This window comes from Polyodon spathula, chromosome 24 (genome assembly GCF_017654505.1).
Source record: "Polyodon spathula isolate WHYD16114869_AA chromosome 24, ASM1765450v1, whole genome shotgun sequence".
Lineage (NCBI taxonomy): Eukaryota > Metazoa > Chordata > Actinopteri > Acipenseriformes > Polyodontidae > Polyodon > Polyodon spathula.
Window position 1 is genome coordinate 20,628,923 of NC_054557.1, and position 23,535 is coordinate 20,652,457.

Consider the following 23,535-nt stretch of genomic DNA (forward strand, 5'->3'; position numbering starts at 1 on the left):
GTGCTGTTACACAGAGCAGCAGTAATCAGCAGCTTCAGCACACACAGCTCTTGGTCTTGGGCTGGTGTGAAGATGAGAGCTGTAAGTTCCCAATCTCTAGTGACAAAATCTAAGTAGAGGGGACTTACATAACCGCAGAATTACCTGCTTCTATACTTCCCACCTGTTCTTACCCAAGATTTACCCCCATTTCTGCCAAACAGGAACAGACACCAGGAATTACACTTTTTTTAAAATAAACTACTGACTGTATAACCTGGAGTTGATCTTACATGTTAAAATGATCCTAAAGTCCAGGAATGTCTGCAAATACAATACAGCTTTTGATCCAGTCCTAGCTCTGAATAGACAAGGCTCTGCTATGTGATGGACAGGGCATAGAGCAGTATAGGGGATACAGAATTGGGTACCGCAACGGCTTCATAAACTTAGCACTGCTCTGGAAATCCTAGGCTTAGTCACACAAAAAACAGAAGACATCCCAGAAGAGATACGCAATGCAAGAAAGAGTATCGAAAACCAGGCCTTTAGCAGAGTGAAGCCTGGCTGGGGACCAAACCCACAGCTCAGAGATAACTACTAAATTGCTTGCTCTCTGCACACAGCTTTCTCAAGCTTTTCATAAACAAAAATTTTAAAAAAGTTTTTTTTTTTCCTTTTTTTCCCTTTCAGACCTCTCCCCCTTTCCTCCGTATCGTGTGTTTCATCACCGCTGGGTGGTCTGGGAGGAAACAATGATGTGTTAGTGATATATATGGATAGAACTGAAAAGAGCCCTCTGATTTGACAGCGCACCTGTTTGAAATCTTCTTGTTTTCTGTCTCAAAAAGGCCATGCTGAGTGTGATTGGTGGGGTGGAGGGGCTGTGTTTCTGCTGGAGTTATGGGGTGTTGCGCACCCTCTCAGTTGCTGTGTTGGCTCAGGGGGGTAAGCAAGGGTTGATTGCTTGATTTCGCTCAGAGGAGGGTTCATCCGTCCTAACAATGGAGAGCTGCATGTCCATCTTCTGTCTCGCTGTCCTGCTTCTGCACTCATCAGCCAGTAAGTTCCACACTGTTATTTCTTTACAGCTTTATAATGAAGTCGTCATTTATTCTGAGGCAGGGAGTCGCGTTCAGTGGTCCAGGGACTGAATGGCTTGAAGGGTAGATCAGCCCATTGAGATGCTTTCCTTTCAAGGCTGTTTTTATTGATTGATTTCTTGAGTTTATTGACTGGGATGGAACTGTAGAGTTATACATACTGGAGGCTGGGTTCCACCTGCAAACCAGCCTGAACCCGACCTAGGTGAGGGGATACTGGTGCTCAGGTGGACACAGTAACTTCTCAATACAGTACACTGGGATCTGTAATACTGAGTATATATTGTGCAAGTTGAATTTGTTTCACTGGAAAGAAAGTCTCTGCTCAAGCACAGTGTATTTCCAGCTGTGTTGCATTGCAGAAATAACACTTCATGGTGCCTCGGCTGTGTGTGCTGGTGAGCCTGCAACTTCACAAAGATGCAATTTCTAGATTATAGTGTGTTAATCTACCAGTATAGTCAGGCAGTGCTGCTGTTGAACTGAAGAACAAGTTGTACTGCAGCACCTTAAAATACTAAAAACTGAATTGGAACATTGAGAACAATTTGTTCAGCTGAATTGTATCTGATGCCCCTGGAATTTAAACACAGAGGTATTTTATTAAGCTGTATTAATTAATTAATTAATCCGTTTATTTATTTATTTTATTATTATTATTATTATTATTATTATTATTATTATTATTATTATTATTATTTATTATTATTATTATACATGGTGACTGATCATTTTACTATACACTTCAGTGTATTACAGTCTTGTTATACACGGTGTTGGTGCAAGACCCGTTTACATTGTGTCTCATGGTGTTCGTTTGTATATCTTGTATTGCTGCAATTTTCTCACTGCTGCTTCCTCAAATTGCCGCTTTTGTGTATTGATTTGTTTTATTGATATAGTTGCATCCCGGTGAGATTGGTCTGATTGAATTCAGTCAAAAGCGATCAGTACTGGAGCAGGAAAAAACCAGGACTGCTCTGCTCTTGTTTGCCTATTCCCTGCTTATTCAGTGTGTGTTTGTGATTGATAGATAGCTGTTTCATTCGATGACGGACAACGTCAAGTTTAATGATGAGATAAAAAATGTAAGGGATCTTACACACCCATCTAATTCTGTAAGTGTATGTTTGAAATGTCTCATGTGTAATGTGTAGTGTGATCTGGCGTGCTTGTCTATCAGTGATCTCGGGCTGCTGGTTTTGTTCACCCAGGTGCAGATGTTGTGTTTCTTGCTAGCAGAGAGCTGTGTCAGGGTTCTTATACTCATGAATGCTTAAGAATAATATTGGAAATGTATAGGAAAATGTTATAATGATTTAACAAAAATGTGTTTAAACATTATAATACTGCATTTAAAAAAAAAACATACTGTTCTTGATACAAAATAGTCCTGGTGCTGAGATGATTCTATCAGATCTCTATGTCATTTTTGAACATGATACTTCATTTATCGAATAACCACGACCGTGGGTGAATGTATAAAGTAATCAGAACAGGTATAAATTACAGGCTGCTGGATCAGTTTATAAAACGACAGAGGAAATGCTGATCAATAGAGTGTAAATATATAAACATGAAACGACAGGTTGGTTAGGTTGTGTAAAGAGATATTTCTGCTCGTATTGAAGTTTGATTTCTCTCAAATCTGCAATACGAGGGAAGATGAAACAATCTTTACTTCACTGAATCTATTTTCTTTTTTTAAATCACGTAGTATTTTTAAAATGTCGCCAAATATAAATATGAATATCTCCCAAAACTTTTATTTTTCCAGTCATAGTTTTGTTTTCAGCATTTAAAATATGGTAAGAATCTCATGTTACTGCTGATAACTCTCGGCATGGTTGTTTGTTTCTGCACACAGCAGCTCCTTCCCACCTGGACAATATGCGAGTTACAACAACAGTAGGATATATGAGCAGGGAACTGTTTAGTGATAATGTTTTATTATTATTATTATTATTATTATTATTATTATTATTATTATTATTATTATTATTATTATTATAATAATAATAATAATAATAATAATAATAATAATAATAATAATAATAATAATAATAATAGCACTACATTACCATTACAGAAAATTACACCTGTATAATAATTTTTGTTTCTCATAATGTAAATGCAGTTATGCAGATCCACAACAGATTTCATCTGGAAATAACTGAATAAAATTAACTTCAGAAATACATAATTTCATATAATTTAAATTAAAAAAAAAAAAAAAAAAAAAAAAAAACCGTAGTTGAAAATAACGTGCGCGAGCAATAGCCGGGTGTCTGTGAATGGAGCTCGAAGAATGCGTTCTAGTTTAATCGTAACTGCAAGAATTTTCATTTCTCAACCTCATTCAATCATTTATACATGAAATCTGCTGCATTTAAACATTTTTATACAGGTATGTTTTATTATTATTATTATTATTATTATTATTATTATTTATTATTATTATTATTATTATTATTATTATTATTATTTGTAGTAGTAGTAGTAGTAAACCAATTAACATTTGTACATATAATATATTATTTGCTACTTTATACATTCACCCATGGGCTTGGTTATTTGATAAATTGATCGATCACCAGATATCGTTTAAACTACATCAAGACAATGAAACATCATCTTGAAAATGACATAGAGATCTGATAGACCCATGTTAACCCCAGGACTATTTTGTATCAAGATCAGCATCTTTTCCCAAGACAGTATAATGTTTAAATAATGTTTTGTTAAATAATTTTCACGTTTTCCTGTACGTTTCCAATATTATTCTTCCACACCGATGATTATAGAACCCTGGCACAGCTCTCTGCTAGAAAGAACCATCTGCACCTGGGTGAACAAAACCAGCAGCCCGAGATCACTGATAGACAAGCCCGCAGGATTGCACTGCACATTACACATGAGACATTTCAAACATGCAATTACAGAATTACCAGGAACCGCTTTTTTTTTTTTTTTTTTTTTTTTTGCTTCAGGTACATTTCTTAAATTGGTATATCTAACTTAAAAAATAGCGGGAAATGTTACCCAGGTACAGCTGAATTTAGGTTTTAAGACTGACTTGAAGAAATTGTGACCCGCTAATCTGACTCGCTGATACAAATACAATGTAGCTGATGATTTTCAACGGGCTTTTTCAACTTTAATGAGGCAATGCAAAAAAAAAAAAAAAAAAAAAAAAAAAATGTATTTGAATGTTTTAATTATTTTTAATTGCGTCAGCAATGCAATGCTGACATCTGTTGAATTGCAAACTATTGGATTCCACACACTCGCGCACAACGCTATTACGGTATATTTATTTTCATTGGTTTGCTGAAAAACAGTATCTAGGTATATCAAGTTAATTCTCAATTAATCATACCATGTATTAAAGCAAAAAATATTTCCGATCTTTGATGCAGCTGGGGTCTTTTTTGTTGACGCAAACTAAACCAGATGCCAGGTTAATAGATTCAGTGTAACAGGTAGTGCGTCAATAATTAAAGGCAAACGTTTGAAGTATTTATTTTAAGTGACAAAAAATATGTATATTTACACTATTGTTTGAGAAATGGGATTTTTCACATGAAGCTACATATTACACGTAAATGGGAACACTTCACTGAAATTATGAAATCCGTGATAACCGTGAAAAAAACAGCCTTACTCATGGACGATAGTCTGCATGTTTCAGCTGTCGAAGCACGAAGAGCTGAGTTCAACAGTAGCATTAGACACCAGGATAGTAAGGTGCTTATATAATATAATTAGCGCCTCGTTTTTATGTAGGACGCTATAACTACAACTAAACACTGTGTGCTATACAAGCACATTTTTCCACACTGTTCACGTGTTTCATTTGATGCTAAACGACATTATATTTCGCATTTTCTACAGTGGACATGTCTACGTTTTGACCCTTTTCTTATCTTTAAAATACTAATCATATTGAAAGAACGTTTAAAGAGACAATGTCACAATGTTTACCTCCTATTATTGCGAAGATATTAATGGTCAAAAATTGTAGTTTAACACAGAAACAAAACTGAAACTGTAACTATTGCACCACGATCATCAGAATTACTCAAGTTCTACTATCGTTTTGCCCCTGGCACTAAATGTGAGTGACACCTGCTCCAAAATATGAATGATGCCTGATACCAATATCGAGTCACACCGTATCCAAAATATTAAAGATACTTGATTCCAAAATCTGGTGACATCAATGTATCTTTTTCTTCTCTTTAAAGGCGGTGATGATCTGAGGCTGGTGAATGGAGGCAGTCCCTGTGCTGGGAGAGTGGAGATTCTTCACGAGGGACAGTGGGGGACAGTTTGTACTGGTAGTTGGGATATGGAGGATGCTGGAGTTGTCTTTCTAAAAGCATATTTATTTGATGTTTTATTTTTTCCTAAAATCGAGAGAGGGAAATTAGGGCTGCGTCTTAAATTCGATGGCGTCTTAAATTAAAAATAATACGCTATCTATATATTACACCAACATACCCTTGTGACCCTTTTGACTTCTCCAGATCAACACAATGTTGTGGTATCTGATAAAATGCATGTTTCTGGAAAACAGTGTAGGATTCTCACATTGTTTCATTCTTCTTATGAACTGGAATATGATACTAGACAATGAGTGTCAGGGTAAGAGCAATTTATTTATTTCAAACTATTTAAATAGATTTACAAATAACCCTCACTACTTTTTGTAATAGGAACTACATTTTTTATGCCCTTTTACAGCCTACCCACAGGAGCTCGGCAGAGGTTAATGCTGCAATGTGTCCGCTAGGTGGCACCAAAACACTGTTCAAATATTTTACATTCCATAGATCAGACTACAATGTATACAGTATGTCTATATAATCACTACATCTTGTTTAGCTGCATCGATTGCTGCATTGATCAGTGAAAAAAGACAATAATTAGACTTCCTTTGCATGTGATTAAAGCCTTTTGTTAACCTCCTCACTCAACAGCTTCCTCACTAGCCTCCAGAGTAGTGTTCTTGAGTTTGAATAGGGTACAGAAAATGCCTTTGTGACAGTTTACTGACTTCCAGCACTTCCAAGTATCAGAACTCCCTCACATCTTTTTTCTGATATGGCAGGGGCACCTTGCTGATCTTGCCAAAACCACAATACAAATGCACTCTATTGTTAATATGAGCTAATCTTATATTGCTGTTCTTTCAACTAAGCTCAATGTCTTTTGGATAGCATGGGAAGTGTGCTGTTTGAATAAACAAAGACAGAAACTTACATTTTAATTACCAACCCCACACTGCTACTTCTTACTAGCAACAGTTTTGCTAATTTCACATCTATAGACTACTGCACTATGGTAGCATAAACTGTTCACTGGTCTCTCTCTCTCTCTCTATATATATATATATATATATATATATATATATATATATATATATATATATATATATATATATATATATATATATATATATATATATGTATCTGTACAAACAAATAAGCAATAGGCAGCTCTTCATTTTGCTGTTTAATAATGGATCATTTAAAAGCCTTCCAGTCAGTATGTTATTGCAACACAATACAGCAATGAACAACCAGAGAGATAAATGAATCAGACTTGTCAGGTGCCCAGAGTTTTATAATGAAGGGAATAAAAATGTTTAGGTGGCAGCCTTACTGACAGGATCCTTTATTGCTGTTTTGAACTCTCTGATTCAAAATATGTCTTCTTGGTATCCTGTTACATCCAAGGCATATTATTTACTTTTAATTAAATATGTTTGAATTACCATGTCATGTTTGTATGAGGTTCAGTGAAAGAACTAAGTGAATAACACTATTTAGATGTTTTACAAGGTGAAGTTTGTAATTATCTGTTAACAGTTGTTGCTTTGCCCCCAGAGCCTAATGTCTGCAGTTTTGTGATTTCAGACCACCGAGCAGTGCGGCTCAGTGGTGGCAGCGATCTCTGCTCTGGGAGAGTTGAAGTACAGCATGTAGAGACCTGGGGAACGGTCTGTGATGCTGACTTTGACTGGCAGGATGCAGAGGTTGTCTGTCAGGAGCTGAAGTGTGGATTTCCTCAAGAGGTGCTGGGGGCTGCCCGTTTCAAGGAGGGGAAAGGTGCCCTTTGGTCGGAGGAGATTCAGTGCTTTGGAAACGAGTCCTGGCTCTATGACTGCCGCACTGCAGCCACAAAGAACCAGAGCTGCACACACAGGAAGTGTGTCTTATTCTTATTCTTGTTTATTAATCAGGGGCTATAAAAATTTATGGGCGGATATCAAGCAAGTCATTTAGACAAATGTTTCAACGAGAATTCTTTACAATGTGGGCTGTCTGTTTTTGCTTTAGGAGGCTCAAGTGTAAAAGAAAGTAAGACGTGCCAAGTGAGAGCTTTTTTTAAACAGACAGCATGTTTATATTACCCCTGAACATCCTCATTACATTGCTTATCAGTGTGTGAATGGCCTCGCTCTGCCTTATCTGTCAAACCTGCTCTCTCTTTGTGTTCTCCCGATGCAGGGCGCTTGCAATTCATTAGCAAAGGCAGAGTGAGCCATTCCCTATCATCCCCCTAACCCTCAGAGCTCTCTGCCGGCCTCAATCTGATTTCTCTTTACACTGTTTTAAACTGTTTTGTGAATTATGAGCTGCTCTGAGAGGAGTTGTCTTGATGTTGCTGCTATTGTTTTAAATTGAAAATGTATTTTTACTGTGCTTCTTTTCAAACTGCACAAAGGAGACCTATACAACTAATGGAAGCTCACACCAGTACATATGCATAGTTATAAAAATAGGGAAGCTCAGGGTGCTGAATAACTTTTGAAATGTTTCTCCCCTGGACAATGTAGGCCCGGGAATTAGTTTTGTAGCACTGTGAGTGGTAAATGCTTGCCTAAATTACATGGTAGCCTAGTTTAATAAATGAAATGCCATTAGAAAGTGTAATACATGTCCTGTATATGTCCAATACAACCTCAAGAAGCTTAGCAAATCATAAAGCATTTTTATATACATTGGGTACAATGGAGCCATTACTTTCAATAGAAATTGACCAGCTTGATACCGCTAGCTGAATGCTGATTCATTTTTGGCAAGCCTGCTGTTGATCATATACCTGAGGGTTTGAGGGTTTGGGTTGTTCTAGATGAGTGTCGCTCTTTAGAAGTCTGTAGTTAAATAAATACTGGTGCATAACTATTAGAAATCTAAAGACATGCATGACCACCAATCATGCCCTTACAGCCAGTATTACAATAAAATAGCAACCCTTTTGTGATTGATTGCTAGAGTAACACAAACCCAATGTCCTGATTCTCTGCTTGTGCTGATTCTCTGCTTGTCCTGATTCTCTGCTGTCCTGTGTGCAGGGTACACTGGGTACAGGCTGGTGGGTGGCCCTGACTCCTGTTCTGGGCGAGTAGAGCTGCAGTACGATGGTCAGTGGGGGACGGTCTGCGATCGCTATTGGGATCTGCAGGACGCCACAGTTCTCTGCAAGCAGTTGAATTGTGGGTACGCTGTATCAGTCCCGGGACAGGCCTGGTTTGGTGAAGGCAGCGGTGATGTACGGGCTGATATATTCAACTGTGATGGCAATGAGACACACATATTTAATTTAATTTAATAATTATACAGCAGCCTCTGGGCTGAACTGATTCAATAAGCCCTGCTGTTTTATTTCAGAGCCAGCAGAGCTGAGGCTAGCTGGAGGCTCCAGTCCCTGCTCCGGACGGGTGGAGGTGCGGTTCGAGGGCACCTGGGGGACAGTCTGCGATGACTCCTGGGACCTGAAGGACGCCCAGGTGGTCTGCAGACAACTAGGCTGTGGGGTAGCGGAGAGGGGGGGGGGGGGGGGGGGGGGGGGGGGGTTAGGCTACGTTTGGACAAGGAAACGGCACCATCTGGCCAGACAAGGTGAACTGCAGGGGAAGTGAGATGTACCTGTGGGACTGCCGACACTCTCCACTGGGACACAATGACTGCTACCACAAAGAGGATGCATGGGTTATCTGTGCAGGTGAGAGGGGGGTTATCTGAGCAGGGGAGATGGGGAATCAGCTGTACTGGGGAGATGCTCTGCTGTGTTAGGCAGGGAGTACTTGCTTACATTGCCAATAATAAGAGTCATTTCATTTTATTTTACAGATGTTCCAACTACTACCAGCCCCCCGGTAAAAAAAGGTAAAAGCAATAACTTGTAAACTTCACAGACACTACTCTCTTATAAATATAAACACTGTCGGTTAGTGCACAGTGCTATTTTGTCTTGTTTAGCGTTCTGAATTTGGGAGTCATGTGGATAAAAGAAGGGAGGCCTCAGTTAGGGCTTTCCTATGTAAGCAATGTGAGCCAGCTTTTTTTGCTTTATTTACAGTACAATAAACAACTGTTTACAGAAGTGTCTGTCTGTCTTCCTCTCCAACAGGACCCTCTGACGTGACCATCCCAGTGATAGCCTGCGTCGTGCTGGGAGCTCTGATCTTTGTGGTGCTGGTCCTGTTAGCCGGGCAGCTGCAGCACAACAAGATGCTGAGGAGAGGTAGGGAACAAGTCCCTTTAAAGAGACACGAGCTCAGGAAGGAGACACATTCAGGTCCTAATGAGCTGTTCTAGGATTGTATTCAGTAATGCCCTACACCGGCATTTTAAATCTGCAGGGCTTTCCAAACACAAATGCACTACCCAGATCCTTTATAGCAGGGATCATTGTTTTGTGCATCTCAGATAACAATTTATAAACCGTTTTGTTTAATGATCTGGTTAGAGAAAAAGCCTTCATTGAACCACATGTGCAATACCAGCCTGCTGCAGTAGGGGCAGCAGAGGACAGAATCTCGACAAGTTCAGTCATTAATTAAACCCTGAAAATACAGAAGCCTAACTTTTAAAAGGGCAGTTTTAAAGCATTGTTAATAATAATATATGTTGTTGCTCTGTGGATCACTGAAGGCTGTGCTGTTCAGTACAGTGTGTGCAGAGCTGTGTCACTGTGAGTGAGAGCCTGTTTCTTCCCATAGGGATTGCTGAGGAGCTTGACCCCTTCCATGAAGCCATTTACGAGAAGATTGAGTACAAACTGGCCAGACAGGGAACCTATGGTGTGCCCAGGAGAGGTGAGTGAGAGGGGGGAGTGGAGAAAGAGAGAGCCGACTCACACTGCCACACAATCCACAAACATGACTCAAGACTTATAAACCTCTCATCACAGGAAACACTACAAAGAGTGGGAGACAGGAACAGAGCAGCTAACAGTAGATAATATGTAGTTACTTAGGGTGTAGATCACAAAACCACGGTTTAATTTCCTATCCTGAATGCAGTAATCCAAACATTGAACAACAGCTCCAGTAGTAGTCAATGTGCTACAAGTAGCAGGTAGTGAATTTGCAGAGTGAAAGCAGGCAGCACTAACCCTGTCTCCTGTTTCAGGGAGTTTCCTTTCTGATGAGTTGCCCTATGACTACGATGATGTGGAGGACAGTGAGGGGAACCCCATCCCAGGTAAGGGGGGCTGTGCTACAAACCTATGAGAAACAATTCTCTCACCTGTATCACCGATTCTGGTCTCTGCTCTTGTCTGTAACACTAATGCTGTTCTCTCTCTTTTAGGTGAATTGATGCCCTCTCTGGAAGGAGAGGCCCCAGGGTACTATGACGATGCCATCCCTTTGAACAGCAACCCAGAAGATTTATCAGGTGAGCTCTTGCAGAGAGGCCCTGTAGAGGAGCCCTGCACCAAACCCAGTCTTGGAGAAAGTAAATGTATTCAATCAGGATCCTAATTTAGCTCACGCGTGTTGAACCCTCAGTAACTGCATATTGTTTGTGCAGGTAAGTCCCAGGACTGTGCAACATCCCCTGCCATGCCTGCTGAGCAGTACAGTGGGTTTGATTCTAGGGTGCCAAGTAGTTTTCCTTCATTTGATGGATCAGTAATAATGTTATCTAATCATTTTATTCAGCACTCAGATCCCTGTAACTCTGTTAGTGGACGATAGAAGAGAGTTGGTATGTTGGGTGTGAAAGCAGGTCAACTCCAGAGCTAACCTTGATTCCCGTTCCTAGAGAGTTTCCTTTCTGACAAACTTCCCTCTGGCTACAATGATGTGGAGGACAGTGAGGGGAATCCCATCCAAGGTAAGGAGGCTGGAGTCTACAGTGGGGAGGGATTGGGAGGGCCCTTCAGACATCCTGCCCTGCTTCACAGACCCTACTGCCCCAGGAGCATCCGTTGTGGGGGAGCCGGTAACTGCTCCACTCCCACCTCTTCCAGCAGGTGTCACGACCAGGCAGTTTGAGAAGTTCTGAGTCTCTCAGAAACCACCTATGGCACTCTCACACCCATTGCTTAAACCAATCCCAGACCCGAGATCTATGTGAACCCTCCCACTGTGTCTCTTTGGCAGGTTTTCCCCTCACTCCCCCTGGAGAGGAGAGTGCCTGGGCCGTGCTGCCCCCTGAAGAAGGGTCCGCTGCACCTGACAGGACTGACTACGATGATGTTGGGGAGGAGTGAGGCTGACAGTGTGTCTGGGAGGAGAATAGAGGGGCAGCTGGAGCCCCCAAGATTTCTAGATCTGTAAGAGCGCCATTAACTGTAAACCTGCCAGACAGTTTCACTGCCGTTCCAGCCTTCCTCTGGTATTTCACTGTGGAACTCCACTGGCTGAATATTTAGCAGGCTTCTCATCAAAGTGCTTCATGTTAAATATATGAATGTTGCCCTTTATGCTGCAAAATTGCATTTTTTTTTTTCAAACAAGCTGTTTACATTAAATTAGCAAACATGTCTTGAATACTAACTGAAACTAAGAAATTATATTTTCCCAAGAAAAATAAATCATCAAATTATGAGTGTTGCAAAGGAACTTCAAAGATCAATATATATACCCCCTCCCCATCACAATTATAAAGGTACATACAGATTTCCAAATGTATCCAACAATTTTTCACAAGTTATAAGGTTATAATGTGTAATGGAAATTCACTTGCAGTCTGCTGTCTGTATTTTAAATCCAATCCATAGTCTTTAAACAGATTGTGTTTTAATGGGTGCCTGTGTTCCCTCTTTTGGCCTGTAATTGTGGTGGTGTGCAGTTTCAAAGGGGATCTGAAAATGAATTGTTTTGAAACGCTGTTGTAAAGTTTGGATTTACTCTTGACAGTTACCCTGTTTGCAATTCATTTGGAGCTAGTGGTGCAGATAAAAAAATTATTTCTCTATTAAAATGTTAGTTTTTTTTATTATTATTTTAATATGTCTGTTCTGTTTTAATGTATCCTATCTGAGTGTATAGCATTTCTTGCAGAGTGTGCAATGGCTTGAAGGCTGTATTAGTCTGTTTTTAAACAATAAAGTCTAATTCAACATCTGGCGGACGGCATGTGTTTTTGTTTTAAAAATTGTTAATGTAATACAGACAGTGTATTCAAGGTTTCTTTAACTGTACTTACTATACATGCAAAAGAAGTCTGCACTCTGTCACAAAAAATAACTGGCCAAGCGTTTTGCATCACCCTATAGAATGAACACATTTTGCTTCATAAAGTGGAATGAAACCTGCTGAATAATGTTACGTTAACATATTGAATTACATACCGCTTTGTAGTTTTCAGTGCACTTAAGTCTCAATCCTAAAATTCAAGGTGATGCAAATCCTTTGACCATAGCTGTATATTCACTGAGCAAGTTTCACCGATCCCTCTTTCTCTGACAGATCACAAATATTTTATGTGACAACCTCTCTTGCTGAACAGTTCACTGCTGGAGCTCTGGCATAACTGGCTGAGCCACTGAATCAGCGACTGAAGAATCAAGGGTGTAGTTTTAAAGATACAGACTTGAGTATTCACTGGCCCTTCCTATATGAAATACACTGCAGGCTAAATATTTTCTTAGGTATGGTGACACGTTATAACGTCATTTCAATAATAAATGTCAGATCCGAGGATGTAGCAACACTTCTAAAGGCACACAACGATCTTTATTGCAATAGAATTTATTAGTACACACTTATTTATAAACGAGAAGGAAATGATGCAGATAATTAAAAAAAAAAAATCCACAAGCTACTGTTTCTGATATCCTGTTTGTTTTAGTTTTAAACTTAACTCAAGGAACCATGCGTTTAGTCTCATTTTATATGGTATATTCCTAGGAAGATGCATGTATTAAATGATGTATTTTATAAACACAACAGTTGAGTGTTTTATATTTTTAAGACACCAAATAATAACTTAAAATGACCTTGACATTGCAGACATGAAAACATGTTTTTTTTTTTTTTTTGTTTGAGTATAGTTTGACACACGTGGACATATAAGGGTGAGCTTTATGAAAATCTAAAGCCTTACATATAGACGGAACACACACCTTTACTACAGACAAGATCTTATGTATATTTTAGGAGATATAAATGTTACAGCAGCCAGGGTGAGGCTGGGGGTCAGTTCTGTTGGTAAGTATAGAGGCAAGCATGCCATTAGAGTTAAAAATGAAGGTACAAGCCCCTTTCACACTATCGCTCCTACCCGGGGCCCAACCTGGGTTCTGGATACCCGGGTCACAGTACCTTGTACCCTGGGTCGACAGAGACCCACCTCAGGATGTGGGTCGACACACTTTGACCCGGGTCACTTCTGGAAGCAACGTTTCTGTTTAGTCATATTTTTGTTGATTGAGACGCACCATGAGCCAGACTGCAGCAGGGATGAAGAAGCATTTGCTCTGATCAACATTTGGGCCGACGAGTCAATCTACCTGGGCATTGCGTACGTGAATTTACTTGCTACTGTCACTCAGGTCGACCCTGTTTATTCAAAAACCAGTGTGAAATCGCATAGCCGACCCGCATGACACCAGGTCACAACCCAGGTAGGGTCTGACCCGGATACTGTGAAAGGGGTTATAATGTACTAGGGGAACAGTGATTGCAGACATTCATTTAACATACAGTTGGAAGTGTTGCACTGTCGTGCAAAACGTGTTTCACTTTTTCTAAATGCAAATAAACACTAACTAATTTTCCAAAACTGTTTTAAATGCTTCCCACAGTTGTGTCAAGTTGGCTGGTAGTGGATCTGTACTCCAAATAGCTCGTTCCGTCTCATCCCACAGATGATCAATTGGATTGAGATCTGGTGACTGGGCAGGCCACTGCAGTAAGCTTAATTCACTGTCATGTTTGCGGAGCCATTCCTGGACAATCCTAGCCTTGTGGCGTGGGGCATTATCCTTCTGAAAAAATCCATTAGCAGATGGATACACTGCTGCCAGGAAGGGATGCACCTGATTGGCAGTGATGTTCAGATATCCTGTGGCATTCATTAACAATTAACATCACGAAGATGCTACAAAATGATCTGTCGATCTTGGGCAGGTGTTGTGACTCTTAGTCTCCCAGTTCGTGGCCTGTCTTTGACAGAGTGTGTCTGGTTATACCGTCTCGCCAGGTTTGAAATTGCTGGCTGTGAGAGCCCAAGTCGGAGGGCCACATTACCCTGCCCTAGTCCAGCCTCCAGCATGCCGATTGCACGAAGGCACTGCTCCCTTGACAGACCTGACACACACACACACACACACACACACACATATATATATATATATATATATATATATATATATATATATATATTATATATATATATATATAATCGCTATTATTATGGCTGAAATCACTCCATATCCAGTGTCCAATCAACTGTCTCACTAATTAGGTGATTAAGTGCATATGCTTCAGTCAGTCACTCAAGCTGTTATAGTCAAGGAAGAATGATCAAGTGATTACAAAAAAAAAACTAAAAACATTTTGTCAATCTCCATTTATATATCTTGTTTTCTTCAAAAAGATGTGTTATAACAGTGATATTTTTTTTTATGCTCGGTATAAACTGTTGATCTCACTGTACCTTTCGCAACCCACGTTCTCTGTGACTTTTCTCTGCAAAGCTGAATCTATTTAACTGTTCTTCCTCGGTTTGCAGGGACACCAGTCCCTCAAGACATGCCAATGCCAAGTTATTATACATCCAGGTAAAATGTAACCTCTGACCTCTTCTCAATGCAAATGTGTAACACAGTGACGGTCACTAGGGGAGAAAAAATGCAAAATAAGAATGGCAATGTTTTTCCATTGCAAACGACTGCATTTCTCTCCCATCTAACATTCAACTACCTTAGCAATCAGTATCTTTAATATCAGAGATCGTGTATCGTATTAGTTTATTTACTTCAGCTTTCAAGAGCATTCTGTTTAAATTGTGTTACAGCTGAGGCTTTTTAAGGTATTTATATAATTGTGACCCAAAGGTAATCCATCAGTTTGGTGGATGAAAACGACTGTATTTACCAGGGACTGTGATATTAAGTAAGACAGGAGAATGGGCCTGCATGCTGAGAAAGAGTTTTAAGAAATAGTTCAACGTTTAGTGTATGGATTGAAACAAGGACAGACAAAGTTATCTTGGGACACATTATTATTTTTTAAAGCTGCAAAAATGTGCTAAATTTCTAATGTGTGTGTGTGTGGGTCTATATATATATATATAAGCAAAACCTCAGACAGACTTCAAAGCTGCCCATTACCCAAAGAGGTAAACCCCCACTATTCAGCACTTGTTAACATGCATCAGTTAACACGCTATTGGTAAGAATGTAATTGACTATATCCTTCTGTCATTGAATGTCTGTATCTTTAACTGGGTATTTCTGTTAACAGTGCAGTAGGAGAAGACTGGATTTGCATTGTTTCTGATAACAGCTGGGCAGTCACAGAGCAGTGTTGGTAGTTCCTTGCCTAAGTGATCAGTCACAGGCAGAATGCACCTTACCTCTAGTCCTGTGTTGGTGAAAACTCTACTCTCATACGTAACTGCACAGTGAATAATTAGCGTATGTAAAATGATGGTCAACAAATAATTGTTGGTATTTTTTAAACCATATTGGTTTCGTATCCAGTAAATGCTGAGCAATTGTGGGAGGATGGAAATGAAAAGAAGGGGCATTTGTAGGGATTTTTTGGAGATGAGTTTGCAGACTGACTGCTGGACATTCCCTGGTAACTCAAACATAACCCCCACCCCCCAGATTTCAGTTTATAAAAGCTCTCATTCTGAAAACTCAGTGTTGACAGGTATGAAAGCCCAGAGAGGTATGATACAGCTTGGCCAGTAGGGGGCACTGTTCCACAATGAGGAGAACCAGTCCCTGTTGGTTTTGCCTCCCTAATCCGCTGCAGTGCCAGAGCCAATGGGACGCTCCCCCTGGAATCCCCAGGGAAAACCAACAACTTCACACAGCCCGGACACGGACCTGGGCTCCCCTGACCGTGTGACACCCTACGTGGCCGTGCTTTAACCAGGCGAGCTGCTGGGGAATCCATAGCGCTATTATTATTACAAGAAAGAAATCTAGTGAGGGTCAGTATGCGGTAAAGATTAAAGTGTATTTCTGAGTTTTGGTGCAATAATAGTTTTTTTTTTAATAAATTATACCACATAGTTTAATACAAAATAATAATAATAATAATAATAATAATAATAATAATAATAATAAATACTAAGCAGCTTAACAAGTTCACACCTAGCTATGTCCACTAGATACAATTAAGCCATTAAGGTACATTGAATGTGGTTAATGGACATTCAGTTATTATGGATAAAATTAAAATGACTTTTTTTTGGGGGGGGGGGGGGGGGCAGGGGGCATTTTACATTTATCTGTAGTCACTTAGGCCGTCATTTACAAAGCATTTGCTCCAGTCTTTTTTATTTAACTGTCAGTTTTACAGAAATGAGAAATAAATAAGTTTGGCGTGCTTACAAAACCTTGGATTATATAACTCGATTGTAGAATAAAAAAAAAAAAAAAAAAAAATTGAGTTTATTAACCTAATAGCCTGCCATACTTGTCTCTCTGTTCTACACATTTGCTGTGTAGACAACATTATTGCTGGAGTCTTTACTCCAGCTGTATAATATGGAGCCCAAGAGGGGACCTGAGAGAAAGATATATATTTGCGCACAAAATAGGTATCTTGTGACTACGAGATAGTAATGTCCACGAAATATAGAATTTCTTCTCTCCTGTCCCCTCCCGGGCTCCCTAGTATCATGCTGAACACTTTCAAAATGATAGGCCGAGGAAGGAGCAATGTCAATTTTACAAAATGTTTTTGTCTATAAGTGAAAAACTACACTGAATTTAACTGAACTACTGTAGGTTGTTTTATACCTCACAGAAAATTTGCCTCAACTCTTAAATTCTCCGAACTATAGCTTATCTCTCTGTCTTCCTGGTGTCGATGACAGCCTTGATGAACATGTTGTCATCCTTGATGAAGGTGCGACCGCTTGCCTGGAGCTGAGACAGGGGGTAGAACTGAGGCAGGCCGCTGGCCGTGTTCTTCTCAGAGACTGGCTGTCGGAAGGGAGCAGAGTTCACAGGCTTGAAGGATGCGGAGGCATGTTGCTGAGTCTGCTGGTCTAAAAGCACAAACTCGACCTGCAAGGAAACCACAAACAAAATCAACATGCTCTGCTTTCGTCTGTCCAGACTGTCAAATCAAGATTGAAAAAGTATTATTATTTTTTTTTTTTTTACAAAATAGCTTTCTTTGGTTTTTTCAAATTTTACAATTAAAACCACATTTTTGTATCTCCTTTTTTAAATTTCTGTTTCTATCAAATTCTGTATTCCAGACTGTTTTTAATTGAATGGTTTTATTGTTCATTCTGTGCGCGTGAAATGCTTTAGGGATCCTTGTGATGAAAGGCGCTATAGAAATATGAATTGTTATTGTTATAAGCGATTTTATTCGTCGTATCCCCTGAGCAATGCTGGCGTTGACCAACATCAAGATGCTTATTGAGAGGCTAACATTAAATTTGGTTATGAATCTCATGATTCATAGCCAGGGTAATCAGGGAACTGAAATTAAAAACATGACATTTCTTTTTGAACTACACTGTATTTGAACTGTCCAAATACCCTATGAATACAAAACAGGTTTGCAAAGTTTTTTGGGTGTCTGCATTAAGATCTGTTTAGAGCCCTGCACCCTGGTATGCCCTCACCTTGTGCAGGAAAGGCCACTGGAGCATGAAGTCATGTTCTCCTTGTAAGATGACAAGGAAGAGGGAAAGGTGGGACCCCTTCCCGGCTCCATCTCCGTTGGGGTATAGCTTCATGCATAACCGGTACCCATAGCGGTCCGTGTAGAAAGCTGGGACACACAGACACAGGGACCAGAATTCAGTACTGGATACATGCAAGCTAATGCTGTCAGGAATTCTCAATATAATGCACAATAAAGCATGAAGAACACAGCACTGTATATGTTTATAATGTACATGTGTTGCATAGGGGCCGACAGGTACGGACAAAAGTTTATAATTATCTAATTTTGCTTCATAAAGTCGAATGAAATCTGCTGAATAACGTTACGTTCACATATTGAATTACATACACTTTTTAGTTTTCCATATACTGAACGAAACACTAATGAAAATTGAAAAATGTGACATTTCGAAATCTAACATGAAATACTGTATTACTACTATGGCTTCCAGTAGACTTTTATGACATCATTTAGTTGTTTCTTTGATTACATGATGTGAAATGAAAGAGCTTAATTACATTCATATAGTTTTTTTCTTATTTTTTGTTTTAAATCTCAATCCTAAAGTTCTGTATAGCTGGATACTGAATGAACAAAATTGTGTTTCTGCATAGAACTGTATGGGGTGTTTCAAAACATTAAAAACCTCCTATTGTATACGTGTCATCTTTGTCTTTTGAAAAGCTTTGAGCTTCAATTGACAGAACAAGCCCACTCCTTTGCTACATGTGCTGGAGCCCAAGCATTCAGTAGTTAAGCATACCACGCAGTGTTATCTTATTCTCGTTATTGGTACTTGTACAGTCTATTTTTAAGTTAGTCCTTCCAGGCAATGATTTATGTGTAAATCACAGATTGTAACTGCTTGCTTGTCTACCAGCCCCCTCCTCTGAACTCACAGGGAGACTCGATTGCAGTGGTCTTGCCAGTCTGCGCAGCCCACAGTATCTGATTCATGTTGCTGATTCTCCAGATGAAGCTTCCATTGTAGGATGTGTTCTCAGCCAGCAGGAGGCGTGATTCCATGTCTGAGATTAACAGATCCTTCAGGGCCAGGGCAGACTCCTGCTGCTGGAGCTGGGACAGAGCAAATAAAGATGACCCCATCATCATAGGCAGGACTGTTCATATCAGTTGCCTCGCTATTTCTTTCAGGTGTGAAGTTAAGACATTACGTTAGGAATGTAGATCGTTTTGATGTGTGGAGTTGATTGTCAATGGGGTGTGGCTGCTTCATTTAACAGAAAAAGCTGCCTTTCCCTGGCTATATAACAGCAGCAATTAACTGCAGTGATTTAAAAGCCAGTTGGAAGTTAAAAGCTACGCTATGCATTATCATAATACTGCTTGGAGCCTACCTGCTTCTCCAGCAGAGCGATCCTCTCCTCGCTCCTCCTCAGTCTCTCCCTGTCGCCCCATTGATCTCCCAGTCTCTCCAGCTCTCGAGTTCTCACAGCCAGGATGTTCTGCAGGATCGTCTGCCTGTCCTCAAGAGCAGAGGTCCGTCTGTCCATCCTGTCAATGAACTCCTGCGTCAGAGGACCCCAGCCCCAGCCCCAGCCCCCTGTGTTGACCTTTGACTCCAGTACCTTGGTCAACTCTGCAAAGGTCTCCAGCAGTTCTTGTCCTCCCTTGCACAGAGAGTCTTCCAGGAGAATGTGAAGCTTATCCTTTTTCTCCCAATCTTGTTTTCCAGAAGTCTGGGCAAATTTAAAACTCCATTATTTTCAAACAAAGGTAAACTAGGAATTATATTAGGTGTAGACTTCTCATTAAGCTTTCAGACTTAGACTGTAACTCTCCGTTACCTATCACGTTCCTACCATTAACATTCTGGAAAGATGTAACAAAACAGAAGCATAGGTTATTGGAATATAAAGACAGACTGACAGCTAATAGCAAAAAAAGTGACGTCATTTCTTTCACTATCAATATTGTCGCCCCCCCGTGATATTTTACAGTCACACTTTTCATTTAAAATTTTTGCAGAATACCAGACGCAAGACGGTAGCTTAGCTTCCCCTACATAACTGCCCGCAAATTTTTGAGGGGAATTTAGAATGCATTTATTGACATTCGTCTCCTCTGACATGAACACAAATACGTTAACTAGAAACCTGTCACACATGTTGTACCCCCGCATATAAATAATTAATGACCGCCTAGACTGCTACGACAATCAGCGTGGCAACAAACCATTTCCATGCCCTTACCTTATCCAGCGATAGAGAAGAGTCCTTTGTTCTCTCCTTGGCACAGGCATGGAGCCCAGCAATCCCTTCCCTACAGCAACCATGAAACAACAACGCTTCAAACAATGTTCTCACCTCCAATAAGCAGAACAACAGGAGCATCTCCCCGAGTCTTTTGAAGCTGATTCCTTTGTTTTCTTGCTACAACACTATTAGCTTCCTTTTATTTTTAAAACAGTTCAGAATTACAAAAAGCTATTGTCACTGGCGACGAAGCATGCCAGTCAATGGTAAAGCAGCTGGTTTGAGCTTTCGTGTTATTTATCTAACCACTGAAAAGACGAATACGAGAATGTATAATTATTAAAACAAATGCTGTAAAGTCAGTACACAATGCAACAGTGCACAAGTGTTACCTACAGTGATTTGTCAGCAGTTAAAGTCTGACTGGGTTCATTGGTAATTAGTACTGACAATAGATATCATTTTTTTCTTCAATTTAAATACAGTATTTTTTTTTTTTTTTGCCAACGTGTGCTTTATCAAAATTAAACAAATATGGATTATGGAACTTAATCATTAGGCTACTTTGCCCCCCAAACCATGGTCCCGACTCCAATATAAGGAGTCTTGGGGTCCAGTGGTTAAAGAAAGGGTTCCTGGTTCAAATCCGGGCTCAGCCACTGACTCACTGTGTGTGACCCTCAGCAAGTCACTTAGTGCTCTGTCCTTCGGACGAGATGTAAAACAAATGAGATCCTACTGTAAGTGACTCTGCAACAGCAGTTGTGATGCACCCCCTAGTCTCTGTAAGTCACTATGGATAAAAGTGTCTGCTAAATGAGACATTAATAATAATAATAATAATAATAATAATAATATAATAATAAATAATAATAATAATAATATAATAAATAATAATAATATGTAACACTAAGCAGCCACACTGATGGCACCGGTACTTGTTCATTTATACTGTACCTGTTAGGTTTCTCCACTAACTGGCTGTCCTGCAGCGCCCCAGTGGCTGTGCCACCTTCTGCTTGACATTCTAGCACAGAGTCCTCAGGCTGTGGATAAAGGGCACTCATCGATCTGTGGAAACCAGAAATGAATATCCAACAACCACACATAAGAGCAATCTCATTCTGCTTTATACCAGAAAAGTATGGTCAATGTACAGCTATGGCCAAAAGTTTTGAATCGCCTTATGCTAATTGAATAAAAGTTGAATGAATGAAACTGAATAATGCTACTTCACTACATTGAATTACACACCGCTTTGTAGTTTTAGCCATACACCTCACCAAAAACTGACAAATTGAAGATTGTGACATTTTGAAATCTAACATGAAATACTGTACTACTATTATGGTTTCTGGTAGACTTTTGCAATGTCATTGTGTAGTTTCTTTGATTACATGATGTTAAATAAAAATTCAAATGATGTTTATTATTATGTATTATTATTATTATTATTATTATTATTATTATTATTATTATTATTATTATTCTTATTGTTAGAGGTAAAAGAAAAAGATGATGCAAAACCTCTGGCCATAGTTGCAGGGGTAGAAAATGTATTGCAAATGTTCAAAAATGCAGTTTTGTAACATTATTGTAAGTATTCGTTTCTCAAAAAAAAAAAAAAAAAAAAAAAAAACTCAATTTTAGCTGCGAGACACATTAAATTATCTCCCTGTGCTCTCATGTATTCGAACCTGACCTCAGAAATAAACTTCACACAGTACCCAATAGCTACAGGAAAATAAGAAATAACTTTTAAGAAAGCTGTTATATTAAAAGTTTTTTTTTTTTTTTTTTTTTAAAGAGTTTAAAAAAGCCGCGCTTATCAATTTACGCATTTACTCAGCCAGCACTAAACAGGAAGGAGGTGATACGATGTGTTTAAAATAGACTGGGGTTTTATAAATCTGTAAGAGACGTGTGATGAGACACACGAGCACATGCATAACGGTTCCTTCTTTCTCATACAAACAGCATTGTATTTTAAAAGCTATTGTGTCTGAGGCGTTATAGTAAGAAATTACTTATTGTATTTCAATTCACTTAACTTCCCCAGTTATGAGCCGTTTCAATTTCAAAGGCATTGAAAGTTGGTGTAGATGTTTATAGATTAGCAGTTTGCACATTGTAAAGCAAAAAAGACAGTTCTAAAATGTCCCAGTTAAGGACCACTTTTTAAATGTTGTAACCTATTTACAATACAAAGCAAGAGCTCGTATGTACAATTTTTTTTTTTTTTTTAAGTATGCTTTCAATTTGGAAATCCAACGTTTCAGCCTGCCTGATGCCAACTGATTTTCTGGTCTCAAGGAACAAATAGGAAAAGGGAGTTAGTTTTGGAGAAACGCCGTTGTTTTGGATCCATAGGTGACCCATTGAAATTCTTGTGGGTTCAGATTTGACAAAGGGCATGCACAGATCAATAGTTATGACGAGGGCATTCAGTTTCAATTCCTTAAATTATTGATACATGAGAAGACAAGTTTCGGGTTTAGTTTAGAAAAATTACCCATTTGGAAAAGTACCGACATTACCAAAAAAAAAAACCCAGAAAACAACGACCTATAGCCGGGCCTTCTCAAAGCATTAAATCTCAGATACAACTATGTTCGAAATGTTTTGCATCACCTAGATGCAAAACAGGATTTAGACATCATCAATTTAAAAAAAAAAAAAAAACCTCTATGAACAGAATTTAGATCTTTTATTTAACGTCGTGTAATCAAATAAACTACAACATCTTACAGAAGCCATCATTATTACATTATATATATTTCTGATAAATAAAAGTTCTGCAGAGTTTTTCGTGACCTTTGCCAGTTTACTTCAGTGATTTGTTTAATAAGGTGGTCCACTATGAAAGGCCCTATATAACATTGATTGATTGATTGATTAAGAACACCACTCAGTACAGAGCAGTTGATGCTGTACTATAATCAAACAAGGTTATATAAAACTGTAGTTCAGAGTTACGGTAGTTATTCTTGGTAAGTTAGAACAACTTGAAAGGAAAACTAAACAAACACTTAACCAAACTAATCAGAGTTGAATCTGGTGCTCAAATGCTCATAACCTTCAGAGACAATACAACAGATAAATAAAGTAACTCACCACAGCGTTC

The 23,535-nt window shown here is 39.1% G+C and overlaps 1 protein-coding gene and 1 pseudogene across 1 annotated transcript; one reads left to right on the forward strand and one right to left on the reverse strand.

The window, feature by feature from the left end:
- Window positions 1–983: 983 nt before the first annotated feature.
- Window positions 984–10,199, forward strand: LOC121298597 (annotated as a pseudogene).
- Window positions 10,200–16,766: 6,567 nt separating this feature from the next.
- On the reverse strand, window positions 16,767–21,478 carry LOC121298723 (TNF receptor-associated factor 1-like). The gene is made up of 6 exons (XM_041225930.1): window positions 21,369–21,478; window positions 20,409–20,478; window positions 19,554–19,895; window positions 19,095–19,272; window positions 18,152–18,300; window positions 16,767–17,579 (listed from the first exon to the last, which is right to left on the reverse strand). The coding sequence occupies exons 1-6, from the start codon at window positions 21,476–21,478 to the stop codon at window positions 17,355–17,357; spliced, it is 1,074 nt and encodes a 357-aa protein (XP_041081864.1). The 3' UTR covers window positions 16,767–17,354.
- Between the last annotated feature and the right edge of the window lie 2,057 nt (window positions 21,479–23,535).